The 18,445-nt window shown below is 40.6% G+C and overlaps 2 protein-coding genes across 2 annotated transcripts in view; one reads left to right on the forward strand and one right to left on the reverse strand.

Annotated features, from left to right (window-relative positions):
- Positions 1-18,445, reverse strand: part of FHIT (fragile histidine triad diadenosine triphosphatase) — a 951,800-nt gene that overhangs the window by 637,031 nt on the left and 296,324 nt on the right. The window lies entirely within an intron of this gene.
- LOC123232520 (mortality factor 4-like protein 1) lies at positions 3,507-4,691 on the forward strand. The gene is made up of 2 exons (XM_044658971.1): positions 3,507-3,835; positions 3,959-4,691. Exons 1-2 carry the CDS (start codon positions 3,507-3,509, stop codon positions 4,689-4,691), a joined length of 1,062 nt encoding a protein of 353 aa, XP_044514906.1.

An 18,445-nucleotide genomic window follows, 5' to 3' on the forward strand; every position in this document is an offset into this window, starting at 1 on the left:
TTGAGAATAAAATGTAAATTTCTGTGTTTGCTTTATAAGGGTTTTATCACATGAGTGAAACAGCAAACCTGGAGAGAGAGGATTCAGGGCTTGCAAAAGGCTCAACATGTGCTTATCTCACTCCATCCTTTCAACAATTCTGCTAGGGAGATGCTAGTTTAATAAGCCCTATTTTACAGATGAGGAAACCCCATAGTTCATTAGTAACAATAAATAATAATAATAATAATAATAGCCCTTATATTTGACATTAATTAACATCATTTATATTCAAATTAGCTCTCCCATGTCTAGTATGAACTCAATCCAATGTCATATTATTAGAATGAATAACAATCATAGTATTTATATTAATTTAATAATACGTATTTAATCTCGTTATCATTTAAGTTAATAATATATAATAAATATAGTTTATATTTAAAGTCTCCCATGCCTGGCAGAAACTCCTTCCTCACCTCCACTTAATGGAATATTATTGGAATGATTATTAATAATAGCATTTTCAACTTTTATTATTAATTTCTTTCCTAATTATAATTAATTAACAATCATATAATATAATATAATAATTAATATATTTAAAGCACTTTAAGATTTGTAACTTACAGATGTTATCTGGTTTGATCCTCCCAACAATCTTGTGAGATGCTATCACCCCCATTTTACAGATGAGAAAACGGAGAGGTGGAAAGGTTAAAATGACTTTACAAAAGGCCACACGTTTAGTAAATGTCTGAAATCTGAATTTGAACCCAGATCTTCTGCAAAGTCCTTTGTTCCATCCACTGCCCCACAGCCTAGCGCCTCAAATGACCTTGAAATGATCTATTTTTTCTTTATTCTTATCCTATTTCTTTCCCATAGGCTGGCTGCCTCCAGAATTAGAAAGTTCCTTTTTATTTGTAATCCCACTCCTTTAGCATATAGTAGGAGCTCAGTGCTGGTTAACTGCCTGCTAGAGAGCAGTTCTGAACCAAGATTTGGGAGTTTTACTGGACTGTTTGACCTAATGGGAATTTTATTCTTGGGTAGCATTAAGGCAGCGAGTTCAACAGTGAGTTAATGGCTGTATGTGGCTAAGACGCCTCCTTTGCCCAGTGCAGACCCCTCTGGAGTTCTGCCTTTAGTTCCAAGTACCTGATTTTAGGAAAAAACAATAAGCCTAAGAGAGGAAGTCACCAGGAAGCCAGGAATTTCATTCTTAAGAAGCCAGACGGTCTCCCTGGAGGAGGAAGACTGGGGGGAGGGGAGAGGGGAATTTGCGGGGAGGACTGAGCTATTTTCATGCATTTGAAAGTCCAGCTCCAGAAAAAAAGACCAGCTGTTTGTCCCCAGAGGGCAGAACCTGGAACTGAAGGGGTGAGACACAAAGAGAAATGCGGGCTCCCCGGAATGAGATTTCCTCCCAATTAGAAATGTGCATAAAGAGAATGAGGCTCCTAGGCAGGCAGTGTATTCCCTCCCCAGGAGGTCTTCCGGCCAGCACCAGAGGGATTATGGATGGAAAGTGTAGCAGGGAAAGGAGTCGGGAACACTGAACTCACTTTGCAGGCACAATCCCCCTCTGAGGTTCCGAAGCTCTTGGGAAGGCTTAGAACCCGCAATGCGGGCAGCATTTGGTGGTGGCGCTGCCGAGGGCTGGGCGAGCCTTTAATTGCTTTGCACGTGAGAAAGTTCCTCCGAATAGAAGTCTCAGAGGGCTCCCCGGAGGAAGGGAGGTCACCCTTTGGTGAGAGAGTAGGAGAAATCTTCGCAGAGGCTCGGAAGTAGGTTATTGGAGGCTACCACGAGAACGGAATGATACAAAGTATCCCTATGGAGGGGAGGCACCTTCCGAGGGCACTTTAACGTTTACAAAGTGCTTTATTCTGCTGGCAGGCAGGGAACGCCAGAAAGATCGCACCGTCCTTTTACAGCCCACGAAACTGACGCTCGGAAGCTCCATAGGAGTCTGGAGTGGGCATTCCGGCCCGTTTCCTGAACGAAGATTGATGCCCTCCTGCCAGTCTAATCTGTTCAGGGGCTCCAGTTTGGGGCCTTGCATTTCCTCCCCCATTTTAGCACATTTGCCTGAAACTTTTTGTTTCATTGTTTGTTTGTTTGTTTTTTTTAAACTCTTACCTTTCATCTTGGAGTCAATACTGTGTATTGGCTCCAAGACAGAAGAGTGGTAAGGGTAGGCAATGGGGGTCAAGTGACTTGCCCAGGGTCACACAGCTGGGAAGTGTCTGAGGTCATATTTGAACCCAGGACCTCACGTTTCTAGGCCTGGCTCTCAATCCACTGAGCCACCCAGCTTCCCCCTTCTTTGTTTCTTTTTAAATAAACCCTCACCTTCCTTCTAAAAATCCAGATTGTATGTCAGTTCCTTTAGGCCATGGGGCTAAGTGACTTGCCCAGGGTCACACAGCATGAACTTGATTTGAACTCAGGACCTCCCATCTTTAGGACTGAGGAAAGCCTTTTTGATCCCCCAAACACCGAGTGCTTGGTGGAGGAGACAGATCACTGGAATTGTAATTCCAGAAAACACATCCCAGGTGTGTCATTTAAAGAGGCAAGTGTAGCCTAGGAGAATTTGGAGCAGGGGAATCCGGTTGGCAAGACATGGGTCACCTCCTTACCGTAGGACCTGAGACAAACTGCTCTGTTCTGGACTTCAGTTTGCCCAATTGTAAGATGGAGACAAGAAAATCTACATCTTGGCATTGCCCTAAGGATGGCGTAGAGATGCATGTTTAGTGTTTTGCAAAGCACTTTCAAGCACCCAGCATCATAAGAATTCCTGCCCTGGAGTTACAAGCTCCAGGTTCAAATCTCGCTGGAAATATCCCTAATCTAGTTAAACCTCAATTTCTACCTTAGAACAAAGAAAGGAGATCAACCAAATGGCCTCTGGGATGCCCCCAGGCTCCGCTGTTATTTATTGGCGGGACAGAAAAGACCAAGGGCTTTATTTGTAGAATAATATAATATAAGGAGGAGCTCATGGATCACTCCTGATCTAACTCTGCGCCTTGGCTCCGGTTGCCCCTCCCTCCAGGTGCACAGGGAATATATAGCAATCTTGCATGCTTTGCAAACTGCAACTTTAGGCGGGAATCTGAGCTGCCCCTGGGCAGCAGCAAGTGGCGGGAATCTAAGCTGCGCATGCGCCATAGAGACTCTGTCCGTTACCATAGGTGAAGCCCCAGGTTATGCCCATAGAGAGCAAGGGCTAGTTGTTGGGAGGAGTCGCACCTGCGCTGTGCTTGCAGTCCTGGGGTGGGGGAGGGGAAAGATCTTGAATGGCACCTGCGCAATAGCCACACCCCCGGAGGGATCTTGCACTGCGCCTGCTCAGGAGTGGTCCCTTTTTGCGGCAGCACGCACTGCGCCTGCGCATAAAGGCGGCACCGCCGTTACAAGTAGCCTGCACAGAGCTTGCGCTGCCACTCGAGCCTTCGGCATCCCCAGAAGCAGCAGTTTTTCCTCCACTCTGTCCGCACGCTGACAGCCCCGCCATGGCTCCGAAGCAGGCCCCAAAGCCCGAGTTCCAGGAGGGCGAGCGCGTGCTGTGCTTCCACGGGCCACTGCTATATGAGGCCAAATGCCTGAAGGTGGCCCGGGAGGACAAGCAGGTACGCTATTTGATCCACTACAGTGGCTGGAACAAGAACTGGGATGAGTGGGTGCCTGAGAGCCGCGTGCTCAAGTACTCGGAGGCCAACCTGCAGAGGCAGCGCGAGCTGCAGCGCGCCAACCAGGAGCAGCAGGCAGCCGAAGGCCGTGGGGCGCGGGGGGCTGCCCCGGGCCGCAGGGGCGCTAGCGCGCTGCAGCAGAAGAACGTGGAGACGCTCTTCCAGAACATTCGCATCACTCCTGCTGCCTCTTCCCCAGGGGCTACCGCTGCCGCCTCTGGCTCCGCTCCCACCCTGGCTTCCACCTCCGCCCCCGCTGAGGTCCCTGGTCCAGGCCGCAAGACCCGCAAGGGCAAGCAGAAGGCGGCAGCCACTGCCGGGGGTGAGGGCGGCCCTGGCACAAGCAGCAGCGGAGCAGCGGTGGGGGGCAGGGAGACTCCCCAGCCTCTGCCCAGGAGACGTGGCCGTGGGGATCCAGGCCGCAGTGATGGCCCCAGGGGTGCCGCCGCAGCCTCCTCAACCCGCTCTGAGCTCCAAGTACAGATCCCCGCTGAACTAAAACCACTGCTTGTGCAAGATTGGGAGCTGGTGACCAAGCAGGGCCGCCTCGTGGCGCTCCCAGCCGCCAAGAGCGTGGACTCCATCCTGGAGGACTACGTGCGCCATAGGAAGGCCCACGGCGGCACCGGAGACCATCTGGAGTACGCAGCCGACGAGGTGGCTGGCGGCATCCGTGCCTATTTCAACGTCATGCTAGGCCCCCAGCTGCTGTATGAGCGCGAGCGCCCACAGCACAACCGTGTCCTAGCCGCGCACCCCGATGTGCCTATGTCTGGCCTCTATGGCGCCCCACATCTGCTGCGCCTATTTGTGCGCATCGGAGCCGCCCTCTCTTACACGCCCTTCGATGACAAGAGCCTGGCACTGCTCTTTGGCTACCTGCAGGACTTCCTGCGTTATCTGGCCAGCGATCCTTCAGCCTTCTTCGATGTCTCCGACTACAAGGAGGCCCCCGAGGCCGGTCAGAAGGCTGCCCGAGCCACGGAGGCCGCCCAAAAGGCAGCCTGAGCCAGGAGGTGGCCACGGCAGGGGTGGGGGTGGGGGGTCACGGCCACGGCAGGGGGTTCCAGGCTGGACTCCCCTCAGTGCAGCCCCAGAGAGGGGTGCAGGTCTCTTTGTCCGTCTCTGATGCCCTTGGGTTCCTGGTTTTTCAAGTTTGACCTTTCCTGTCCAGTTGATCACTTTTCTATTTCTGTTGTTGATGCTTGAAGTCAATATAACGTTTGTATGATGCAGGACTTAGACTTGGCCAAGATTGGGAAACACTGGAAACTTTTTTTTTTTTGGGGGGGAAGCAATTTTGAGAAATACTGTTATTGTGTGGTGAGGTTTTCTGGGGAAAGTGATCTTGCTGGAGCTATTTCTCCAGCTTGTGGGTTTTTTTTTTTTTTTTTTTTTCTATTGAAAGGAAATAAGGATTGGACTGGAGGGTCCCTGAGGTCACTTCCATTTCCGTCATTTTCAGTTGTCTGGGGGCTGCGCAGAAGGACGGTGATGCCGTCATCCCCCCCTAGAACTGGCCAGGTTTTCTGCTACCTTCACTTCCCCTTCGGCCAGTCCGGTGCTTGTTCCAGCCACTGTAGTGGGTCACCTGCTTGTCCTCTGGGGACCATTTCGTCCCCACTTCATTGTGCACGTTGTCCTTCGGACCTGGCCATGCCAAACCAGGCCTAGTGGAAGGGGCTGTCGTTGATAATGGCAACAGAGTTAACTTGGAAATGGCTTTTTTTACATTGTATTTCTCATTTTTATTAATTTTAATTCATTTTGGAGAAGACTGGGTGGTGGGCTCAAAGATTTTTGTTCATAAGTACTTGGTTTAACACATAATCCTAAATTCTGGAATACAGCTCCATTTGCTTTATGTATGTGCTTCTAGCCGTGAAGGACATTGTTACATTTGATGTTCAGTACCTGATTTACTGCTTTCATTAACAAAAATGACCACTGAACCACAAACCAAGAGGTATCTTTGTACTTTAATGAAAAATACCTTAATAAATCACTTTGAAATTTAACTAGAAATATGGCTGTCATTCAAATCTTGAGCATCCTAGAAATAGAAGATACAGGAAAGCTAGAACATGGGGACACTGGGGTAGAGAAGCCTTGAGAAAAGGCTGGTTCAGGTGCGACATGGTGGTGTAAACCTTCCTAAAAGCTGAGTCTAAAATAGAAGTTCCCAGTAGACCATTCCCTTCCATTCTCCAAGATGCCTTTTTAAAGGAGAAGAACTTGTGACATGAGGAAACTTGATGAATTCTGGGGGCTTTTCAGATAGTGCTAGCAGAGTCATTGGGGCAACTGCTCACTAAAGGTCAGACTTTGGATAGGTTTGGTCCCAGCTCATGTTTACAGGGCCCCTTAGAAAATTCCCTCCCGTTCACAGAAAAGGGAATTGAGATTCAGAGGGGTTATTTATAGGTGGTCTGTCCAGGGATACAGGCCACACAGCAGCATTTACCACTTCTGAAACTAAGCCTAGTATTGCTTGTACTGCAAGAAACTGATCAGTCTAGTACCTCCTACAGGTAAGGAAGAGGAATCCTGCTCCATCATTTCATAAGGAATGCTCAAGAACACAACTCTCATCTCATATTTGAGGAACATGAAGTTCCTCATGTATGTAAGGCACAAGTTAGTCCCTGCTTTTCAAAGAGCTTATGGATTGAAGGACCAAAGCAGGTTAATGGAATGACAAATTAGGGAATTGGACTCCTTTGGCTGAATGAAAAGTAGGAAAGATGCCAAAACAAGTCTAGAAAAAATTAGGGGTAAATTTTGCAGTGTTTTAAGTGTTTATGCAAATAAGATTTTACTTTGATTATTCTAAATGGGAGGGCCATATTGGCATATGACATGGTAAATTAGCCTATGAGGCATAAAATTAGCTACTAATCTTCAAATCAGATAATCCAGAGTTGATTTTGTATAGCAACCCCATCTCAATCACTTCCCTCCACACTTAAATGTCTTTAACAAAGAACCTTCCATCTTATGTCTCTTCCTCCAATGTAACTTACTCCCTCTCCTGATCAGGATATGCTTTTCCATACACTTTCAACATGCCAGGATTAAGGTGGACAATGGACACACTGCTTATTCTTCACTGAAAGACCAGTTTAAACCTTGACTGCCCTCATCATCTTTGAGGCTGACTCCATTTAATTGTAACACCTGGTCCAGATCAAACAAATTATATTGGTCTCAAGAATTTCAGTCCTTCCCCAGGAGCATCCAATCCACTGAAAATACTTGGAGACCTCCGTGTATATATGATGATGACTTTGGAGCTCATTGATTTCCTTAACACCCATGATCTATCTTATCCACCAATTCATCAAGTGATCAACAGCACATCACCACAAGGCACTCTCCTAGAGATGGGATAGGTCCGTGGTTCCCACACTTTTTTGGCTTACTGCCCCCTTTCCAGAAAAAAATATTACTTAGCCCCTTGGAAATTAATTTTTTTTAATTTTAATAGCAATTAATAGGAAAGATAAATGCACCTGTGGCTGTCACCACTCCCCTGGATTGCTGCAGCACCCACCAGGGGGTGGTGGCACACACTTTAGGAATCACTGGGATAGATGGAAAGCTGAGAATGTGGTCCTTGGGCTCAAGAGGCTCATATTTTAATGGAGACAAGATGCAAAAATGACAAAAAAAAAGACAGTCCAAATGGAAGATCTCCGAGGGAAGGGACTTTAAGTCCCTCAGAGTCTTTAAGGAAGCTAGTGGGAGGCAAGAAAGGACAGAGTTCTAGGCATTGGATGAATGTCTGATCTGGGGGTGGAACAGTAAGGGGGGCAATTCATAAAGTGTATGAAGACTCAAAAGGTAGGAAAAGCCCAGGTTGTGAAGGGTATTAAATGCCAAACAGAATATTAAATTATATTATGAAGTCAAAGTCTTAGAAATTTATTGAATGGGGAGCAATGTGGTCCTTCACATGAATACTTTTTAACTGAGAGGAGGATATAGTGAAGGAGATACTCTTTTTAAAACTTTATTTTACTTTTAATTAAAGATATTTTCCATGGTTACATAATTCATATTATTTCCCTCCCCTCCTCCCTCTGCCTTCTGTAGCCAACGAGAAATTTAAAAGGGTTTTACATGTATCATTGATCAAGACCTATTTCCATATTATCAATATTTTCTGTAGAGCGATCATTTAGAGTCTACATCCCCAATCATATCCCCATCAAACCATGTGATCAAGGAAATGTTTTTCTTCTGTGTTTCTACTCCCACAGTTCTTTCTCTGATTGTGGATAATGTTCTTCCACATAAGTCCCTTAGAATTGTCCTGGATCATTGCATTGTTGCTAGTAGCAAAGTCAGTTACATTCCATTGTGCTACAATGTATCTGTCTCTGTACAATTTTCTCCTAGTTTTGCTCCTTTTGCTCTGCATCAATTCCTGGAGGTCGTTCCAGTTCACATGGAATTCCTCCAGTTCATTATTCCTTTTAGCACAATGGTATTCTATCACCAACAGATACCAATTTGTTCAGCCATTCCCCAATTGCTAGACATCCCCTCATTTTCCAATTTTTTGCCACCAGAAAGAGCGCGGCTATGAATATTTTTGTATAAGTCTTTTTCCTCATTATCTCTTTGGGGTACAAACCCAGAAGTGGATCAAAGGGCAGGCAGTCTTTTAAAGCCCTTTGAGCATAGTTCCTCAAATTGCCTTTCAGAATGATTGGATCAATTCACAACTCCACCAGCAATGCATCAGTGTCCCAATTTTGCCACACCCCCTCCAACATTTATTACTTTTCCTTTACTGTCATATTAGGGAGAGACCAATAAGAAGATTGCTGCTGCAACAGATGAGAGACAACCGTATGAGAAAGTGTCTCAACCTTAGTATAAATTTAATGTCAATAGAGTTTAATGGCATGTCTTGATTATTAGTCAAGAAAACAACCAATATGAAAATAATAGGTGCAGATATTCAGAACTTTAAACAGTTAAAAAAAAATCTTCCTATTCAAATTCTTCATATTATCTTAGGTCAGTGAATGTTTTTGGTCCCTAAAGGGTAAATTAAAGTAGCTAGTTTATAATCTAATGTTTCTTCAAGTTGTGGTTTTTTGGTGGGGGGCTCTTTGGCTTTTGTATTTTCCATTTATTCATTGTGGGGAATACAGTTAAAATTGATTTAGATTGCTCTGCAGCTTTTCTCAGGAGATTGGGATTCCTGGTTGTTTTTCTCAAGCAGAATATCGGGAATATGTACATATAGCTTTGATCCTCATAGAATATGCTCTCCCTCATCCTAACTCAATCCTTATTAGATTCTCTTAGAAAGACCTACCTTTAGTTAGGTTATTGTTTTCCATTTGTTTGCTTTAAAGAGTCTTCCATTTAGGAATACCCCATGATAACTATATGATACATAATGTTTTAAAAATAGCACATAGTCATAAAAAACAATGAGAAGTTGGATTTTTAGTAATTAAAATTCCCAGTATATTGTTCTGAAATACCTAAAGGTATTGTTCCAAACACCGGCCATGAAATCTAGAATCCTACAGCACCGTGTCTCATTTTCCATCATTGGTTAATGTAAAATATGGGAATGACAAAATGTTTTGCCTTTGAGATAGGGATTTTTTTTTAACCCTTGCACTTCTGTGTATTGTCTCATAGGTGGAAGAGTGGTAAGGGTGGGCAATGGGGGTCAAGTGACTTGCCCAGGGTCACACAGCTGGGAAGTGGCTGAGGCCGGGTTTGAACCTAGGACCTCCTGTCTCTAGGCCTGACTCTCACTCCACTGAGCTACCCAGCTGCCCTGTGATAGGGATTTTTAATTGCCTGTGTGTGTGAGAGAGAGAGACAGTCAGAGATTTCTTTGGCAGTTTGGTGAAATCAATGGATCTCTTCAGAAATTTTGTTAAAAATTTTAAGAAAATGTTAAACTTCAGTTATCAGTGAGTGGAAATTAAGATGTAACTTTTATTATTTTTTTCCATCTTAGTTCATGGACTCCCTGGTTAAGAAACTATTTTAAAAGATATGTGAGAAACAGTCAATGTAAAGCCTTTCAAAAGTAAAGGACCACATCACTGAAAAACTTGAAAAAGTAACTATCTGATTATAAAATATTACTTATATGTGGATCTATATTTTGAAAAAAAAACTATTAGATCATAAGAACTGATCTAATGAATTTTCAACAAAAAGTGTAGGAGGACACTCAAATTTTTAAGTGGCCTTGTCTCATAGCAAGGCTGAGTTTTCTTCCATTCAGAGATGAGTTCTGCTTTGGGAATATCATATGTGGGAGTGATAGAGGACAAGGAGGAAAAGGGGGAGGAAGAGAAGAGCACCAGCACTGTAGACAAAAGGTAACAAAAGATTTATTCAAACAAAACTCATATCTTGTGATATCTTGTAGCATAACAGACATGACTAATAGAGAATTATTTTTAATAGGATTCAAGAAGTCCTATGTACCTGGCACATGTTAACTAGGCATATAATAAATGCTTATCAATTTGATTCAGAAATGTTTCCTGAATTGAACTAAAATTTGTGTTTAAAGCTTTGGATTAGAAAGTAAAAAAGGGAGAGAAAACTCAGAGTCCATTTCATAAGTCTCTTAAGCTAGAAGTAGAGGGATTAGGGAAAGGAAATGTAGGAATTAAAAAAAATATATATATATATATAATACACAAAGAAATATTTGTACAGATTCAAAGGTATGTATATAAGTGTACAGATAAAGCTTTACTCTGATGTTGGGAAAGACTGAAGGCAAAAGAAGGGGATAGCAAAGGATGAGATGGAAAGATGGTGTCAGGAGCAATGAATAAGAGCCAGGAAAGAGGGCAGAGATAGAACCTTGTGTGCTCTGGTCCATGAAGTCGAGAATAGTAAAATCCAACTGAAAAATAACAACAAAATCTATCTATCTATCTATCTATCTTATCTATCCCTATCCATCCATCCACCCAACAATTTATCCATCTATTTCACCAACAGTAAAAGAAGCTAATCTAGAGATATATTGCAGGGGTGAGCTGGAACCAGATTGAACCAGCTTGCAGTAAGTTTTCAGAGTGAGTACAATTTGGAAACTGGTAAACTACAAATCAGGGTTTGGTTTGCTGATCTGTTGATTATCTAGGCTTAAGAAAGTGAAAAATGAAATCCTAATAATATTTATTTAAAAGCATATCATGGGGGCAGCCAGGTGGCTCAGTGGATTGACAGTCAGACTGAGAAACAGCAGGTGTTGGGCTCAAATTTGATCTCACACACTTCCTAGCTGTGTGACCCTGTCGAGTCACTTAACCATTGCCTAGCCCTTACTGTTCTTCTTCCTTGGAATCAATACACAGTATTGATTTTAATATAGAAGGTAAAGGTTTGGGGAGTAAAACCAATTATGTCTTATGTATTCTTTTTTGAGAGCCAGTTGGAAAATTTACCTGCACATTGTATATATAAATACATATGTGTATGCATAAGTTTATATATGTGATACTATGTTAGCAAAATAAATTGAAATTCTCAGCTTGATAATTTCATTGCCACTTTCTAGTATGTTGAAAACTGAACTAATGATTTTAGAATGTAAATAAATTTCTATAATCTTAAAATTAAATGTAAATTTCATATTTTCATTCAGCCCTTTCTAACTGAAAAGAACATCTTATCAAATTAGAAATGTAATTCCTTGGTTTAAAAGGAAAAACTTGCCTGTTTCCAGGATCCTTCTCTTGGTAATGTGAGATCTAGTCACTGTCTATAAACAGTATGACAATAAATAGCCACTGCAAGACAGCAATTAACATAATGGCACAGTCCAAGTTCTAGGTTGGCTGATTCAACTTGAAGGCACTTTTTAATGTTGGCTAATCCTTAGGATGACAGTTTAGTCTTTATGAAGGACATGCTGAAAGACCTTTCATACAGATTTTAATCATAGAATGCCTAGTGTTTTGAAAAGTGCAGAGGCATGTACAGCTCCCTTTGGGAATTTAAAATGCAAAGCATTTGCATGACCTTTACAAAGATAATAATTGAGATTTACATATAGATAGATATAGATATTATCTATGTCTATACATCTACAAATTAATGCATGCTAATAACTCATGTCTCTTCTTAGTTTTGGTTAATTTGCTTTAACATATTAACAAAGTTCCCTAGTTGTATTTAAGACATGGATTCTCTCAATCTGGTGATCGGTCCAATACTGAGTTGGATAACTAAATTTTGTGTTCTATTCTTTCATGTTTTTGATAAACAATTAAACATGGCAGTACATATTGAAAGATGATTGGTCATATTGATTTATATAAATGAATTTGGTCACCCCAAAAAAACATGAAAATAAAAATGCCTAATTAACTATTATTTCCAAACCCTAGAGAAAGAGCTCAAATACTTTAGCAACTTGAAACATAATATAGGAAATCTGATCTCAGACACTTCCTAGCTGTGTGACCCTGGGCAAGTCACTTAAGCCCCACTGCCTAGCCCTTATCCCTCCTCTTCTGCCTTGAAACCATTACACGGTATTGATTCTAAGAGAGAAGGTAAGAGTTTAAAAAAAAAAAAAAGTTAATCTTGTTTTAAGGGACTAATGGTACTGGAGTTCTAGTCCCTGGGACTCTAAAAATGTCAACCATCAGGGTTTGAGCCAATGATAGAGAAGAGCGATAATCCTTAACAAATATGTAATATTGATTCTAAAATGGAAAGTAAGGGTTTTAAAAAAAACAGCATAAAAGAGTGGATAGAGTACTTGGCTTGAAGTCAGGAAGACTGCAGTTCAAATCCCATTTTTTTCTAAATTTGTAACCATGGGAAATCCATCAAATTCCCTGATCCTCGGTTTCATCAAAAATCAAATGGAGATAATAATTCCTAAAGTCCCTCCCCATAGTTGTTGTGAGACTCAAAATAATTAACTTTGCTTTATAAGTGTGTTAATAATCTGCATAAATGCCACTTAACCTCCTGGTACCTCCAGGGAAATCTTTAAAACTCTCAATGATGAGTAAGTTGTTGATATGCATTGGTGGATGGAGTAGATTCTGCCCTGGAAATGGACTTTCCAACATTTCCCTACATTGATGAAATCATGGGTTGGTTCTCATGCATAAATGGCAGCTCATCACCATCATTGCCATCACTATCACCATTACCATCATCATAACTACCACATTTGAAATGAATCACAAAATACATACAATCCCTCAAATCTGCTAAAATGGGATTTGACTGGTAGAGGAATGGTAGAATTGAAGTCAGGAAAATAGTGATTTTATGACCCTGGAAAAGTCTCTGTGCCTCACTTTCCTCATTTGTAAAATAAAGAGGGTGGATTTGATGGTCTCTAATAACTCGAATTCATGATATGCTCTCCCAGAAAGTTCCTATTTAGCCAGACCTGTGCAATGTGTGGTTGTTTGATAGCTGAATGTGTGTGTCTGTATGCGTGTCTGGGTGTGTGTCTGTATCTCTGTTTAGATCTATATGTAACAGATAATGCAATTCAGTCATTAAAGTAGAAATTGTTCTCAACCTGGACCAGTTATATCATGTGCCCGAGACTTCTTATTGGCTATATAGAACTATGATGTCTCTATCTTATCTCAAGTCAAGCCAAGTCAACAAGCATTTATTAAGTACTATATTATGTTCTGGGGATACAAAGAAAGGCAAAACAGACCCAGCACTCAAGGAGCTCAGAGTCAAATGGGTGAGACAACATAGAAACAACTTTGGGCAAACAAGACATAGTCAGGATGAATTGGAGATAATCTTGGAGGGGTCTGGCGGGATTTTGGACTTCTGGCAATCCCACAGTGGATCTTTCAGTTTAATTGGGTATGGTGCCTGGCATATCTCATGCTTGGAGTTATTTAATAAAATATGCCCACATGTGTGATGCCTACTGATTTACTATGGTGAGCTTGCATCTGCCACCAGCCTGGAAAGGGTTCACAACATAAATATTGTCCTTCTTTCAGTTTTGGCATTGAAATTGTCCAAGTTACTTCAGAGTCCAAAGCAGACATGTTGGAGAATAACAAAACAGGTTCGGAAGAAACCTGTTCTAATTGTAAGAAAGATGAGAGGCACAAAGAGAAAGAAGCTTCTTTTCTTTGAATTTAACAGAACAAATTTCCATATTTTCTCCCTTTCATCTGTATAAACCCAGTTAGTCGAGTTTTAAGCCCACAAAGCCATCTGGTCTTTACCAAAGTGTGACCCCCCTGGTTGTCTTTTCTGAGAAGTTGGGGGTGGAAGAACCAAAAACTTCCTAATTAAAGCCAGGTGGAAGAAACCCAGTTTGATATAAATTCATCAGTTTGCTCACCTGCCCTCTCAAATCCAAGCTCAAAAATGTCCTGGGTGCAAAAATGCAGTCTGTCAGCCTCTTAATAGGCAACATCTGAAACTTCAAGGTTGGCTCGAGGAGCCACAGAATGATTTTGAATCAATTTTGGTTCCTTGTGTCTATCTTTGAACAAGGATAAAGGAGTGGGTGCTGCCAACTTCTTTGGAGGCAATGTAAATCAGAGCTGATTTTTTAAAAATCTTTACCTTCCATCTTAAAATCAGTACTGTGTATTGGTGCCGAGTCTGAAGAACAGTAAGGGCTAGGCAGTGAAGATTAAGTGACTTGCCCAGGTTGACACATCTAGGTGACACAACTATGAGGTTATATTTGATCCCAGGACCTTCTGTCTCCAGATATCACTCTCTAGTCCACTGAGCCACCTAGCTGCCCCCTTCTTGCTCCTAGAAGCCATGCATAAGATAGATGAGTTTTCCTGACTAACAAATCACAATATTGATTCCTCCTGAGATTATGGTTCTCTAGATTATTAAATTGTTAAGAAAAAACAAAACTATTCCACAAAGGCTGCCAGGATCTTGGAGAGCCTTGTAGAACTTTGGGTTTGAAACCCAAGCTAGTTAGAAAAATCTGTAAATCAGAGTATATAAGTGACCTACATTTTTTTTTCCAAATTAGGGAAGTGGAGGAGCTCACTTATGAGGGGATCTAAAAGGAAAAATGTATATAACTGTCTTGTCTTTAGTTAGAAATCTGATGGGGTGATTTCTCTCTCCAAAGTATTTAATTTCGTTGTGGGCTCAGCTTCCAAATACCACCAATAGTGTTTGCATGGTGCCTGAAGGCTGGCGGAGTGTCCAGTGTGATGTTGTCTCATATGGCCCAGATAATCACCCTTCCAAGGCATACCCTAGAAATGTGGAATTCTTAACCTGGGGTTCATGAACTTGTATTTTGTTTTTAATGTTTTGATTACTACACTTTAATATAATTGGCTTCCTTTATAATTCTATGTATCTTATACACTTAAGAACAGGATTCTGAAAAGTCCATTGACTCTACGATACTGTCAGTGGCACACATGATCCAAAAAAGCATTAAAAAACCCGTTAACTAGTTCCATACAATCTAGCAAAAATTTCATGAACACCTATTATGTGCCAGATATTAGTTTTGTTATTTTGTTTTTTTTAATCCCCAGGTCTACCCCAATGTCTAGCACATAAGGAAACTTAATAAATGCTTAATGATGATGATAATGGTGGTGAGTTTTAAGTAATAACTTTAAGGAGTTTTATTCTCCAGTGGTAATAGATAAAAATTTTACTTGATTGGTATCATCTCTTTTTTTTTGTCCTGTGGATACAGCCATAACTGTAGCACCTCTGGCCCCAAGTTTTTCTTTGGATTTTTTTGGAGCATCAATGGCGACAGGAAAGAGTGTCTAATCCGCCATCTTATTATAATCCAGAAGTTACATATTTGTTAGATGTGACTCCCTGCTCACATTCACCAGGCAGTTCTTCATTAGCTTGTGGGTAATAAATACTCAATTTTAGTCTTCTAGAAGATGTAGTGTTGTATGACTGGTAGCCAAAGAATACTGCCAGTAGAATATCGGTATTAAAAAAAGGGCCTTTGTCTCTTGGAGAATTTTGGGGTCATTAAAAGCAACCTGTTCTCTTGACTCTTAACCCCCTTTAATTTCTGGGTCCAACAATTTGTCCATTTGTCTGATCTTCATATAAATATGTTTATATAATATGTGAATATATAACAATATAATATGTATTATATATTATTACTACATCCTATAACAAATAATTATATAATCAATGTAATAAATACATCAATATACTAGAGTGATTTTTAATATATTAATATTAATATAATATATAATTTTATATATAATATTTAATTCATATATATATGAACTCGCTCTCCAGGGTGTCTCTCTAACTGAATATCATAATCTGAACTAGAGAGCTTTCTAGAATACTTCATCTATGGAGATCTGGCCCTTCAAGTAAAGCATTCTAAGATATTTAGATTTATCTGTAATTATTAGAATCGTATACTATATGATGACACTGAATAGTAAAAATAAAGTTTAGATTAGATATATTGGGAGATAAGCTGAAGTCATGGTTTTAATAATTATAGGCATATGAAAAAGTTTCGAGGGCATTGCCGAATGACAATGAATTCCAGTGATTACCTTTATTAGACACCATGCATTAAACAGCCAATTCATTAAAAATTAATGGCAGAGAGATGCCATCCACATATTATAAATAACCAGTAAGTGAAGAATGACAGCTAAGCAATGGGTCAGTTTAAATTAATTTAAAAAAACGAAGCAGACATTGGGAATCATAAAAAAGAGAGATTTATAACAAAATACCTTCTAAGAGGAAGAAAAGGAATAGCTATCACCAGATTCATCTGAAGAACAAACAGGAAAATGAGAACAAATTCACCATAAACTTCGCATACCTTCCATGAACAAAGGATTTATTTCCTGAAAATGAATATCTTAAGAAGAAAGAATCTTGGTGGACTAAAAGTGTGACATTGGATTGTAGTTGAATAAGAAGAGAAGCAGGTGTCCTCTTATAAATCGGGGGAAATGTTAATGTAAGTTGAAACATTTCTCTGAGTGCCTGGCCGCACAGGGGGCTGATATTAGTAACAGACAAGACTATACATTTCAAAATCACTGATTTTATTAATATGTCAAGTCCTGACACAAAGGCTGCTTTTCAAGGTAGAGTTTTTTTTTTGTTTTTTTCTCCTAAAGGAGTCCTCTCTTGTATGGTTAGATACTATCAGTTTTCAAAATTTATCATCCTTAAGTAAAATCTGATAGGACTAAAAATCAGAAAACCCAGATTCTAGGCCCAGTTCTAACATGAAGTACTTATTCTTTGGGCAAAAGTCACTTTGATTATTTTCCTTTCCTCATTTATAAAATGAGGGGGTTGGACCAGATGGCTTCCAGCTCTAAAACTCTCCAAGTTGCAAGTACCATTGAAATTTATGGTGACTTCTTAATGTCAAGTACTAGCCTGCTTTCTTTGAAAAACTCATCTGACTACTTTTGGAACAATGTGATAAATTAATTTCAAAAGTATTCCAATAGGATCCCACTGAATTTATAGCCTTGTGAAATTTCTAGAAGAATTATACTCAGCCCTCTCTTGTAAGAAATTCACTGCAGTTTCCATTTTGAAACACATGTAGCCTCACACACAGAACAGGGAGGCCAGTTTTCTTAATGCAAAAGGAAATAGTGACTTAAGATGATTAAACAGATGGTATAACTGTGACACCACAGAAAACCGGTGAGGTTAAATTACAAGGTAAGGATCAGGGCAGGGCAAAAGTTTCTCCAGGGTACCTGAAAATCTGGCTTGGAAAACCTCATGAGCAGAACCAGGAGAATACTGTATATAGGAAGAGCAATAACATATGATGATCCACTGGGAATGACAACTCTTATCAGCAATGTAGTGATCTAGGACAACTCCAAGGGACCCATGATGAAAAAAGCTATCCACTGCCATTCTTCACTTTATTTCCTTCATGAGTTTTTTTCTTCTATAAGGCACATATGTCTTCTTTACATGGAAATATGTATTTCATGGTGGCACATAATTAATTTTTATCATATTTCCTGCCCTCTCAGGATAGAGCATGGATGGCAGAATGTCAGAAATTGATTATTAAAAATTGTATAAAAAAAGAAAACTCATTAAAATGAAGATAATTCTATCAGTGGGAGAATATTACTGCTACCCTCTGGACTGAAGCCAGCTTTGGAGGGAATGGATATAAATTCCTTTAGAATAGAAGCTCCTCAAAGTTGTCTATCTTTAAACTTTCTTTGTATTCTCTAACAGAAGTGGCACATAATTGGCACTTAGTAAATACTAGTTGACTGATTCAAGTCATTAATGAAATTTATTAAATTATTACCACATCAAACTAGAATCATAAGTTTATATCAGGAAGGGCCAAGAGAACTCACTAGCTTAAACTGGCTAAGTATATATTCAATGAAGGGATTTCTCAGACGTCTTTCAGCTAGTCAACAAGTATTTATTATAATGCTCTTAGCATGTACCAGCCCCTGCTATGGACCAGGATTAGGAAGGCCACATGTTTTGATTTATTTAAAGTAATTTGTATATTTTATGTTAGTAAATAATTATATTTAAGTCAATATAATTATATCAACAATTAAACGAAGACCTTTAAAAGAAGAGCCTGGGATTTTTGTTATTGTGGATTTTGAAAGTGTAGTGGCCAGGGAACTGCATCCCCAGGGTGCCCAGGGTCCCGCCCCCTTACTTCCTGTTGTGGGATGGGTCTTGAATGAACCAATCATGTGCTGGGGGAGGGACCACAGCTCCTACTTCCTGTT

The sequence above is a fragment of the Gracilinanus agilis genome, chromosome 1 (assembly GCF_016433145.1).
Source record: "Gracilinanus agilis isolate LMUSP501 chromosome 1, AgileGrace, whole genome shotgun sequence".
Lineage (NCBI taxonomy): Eukaryota > Metazoa > Chordata > Mammalia > Didelphimorphia > Didelphidae > Gracilinanus > Gracilinanus agilis.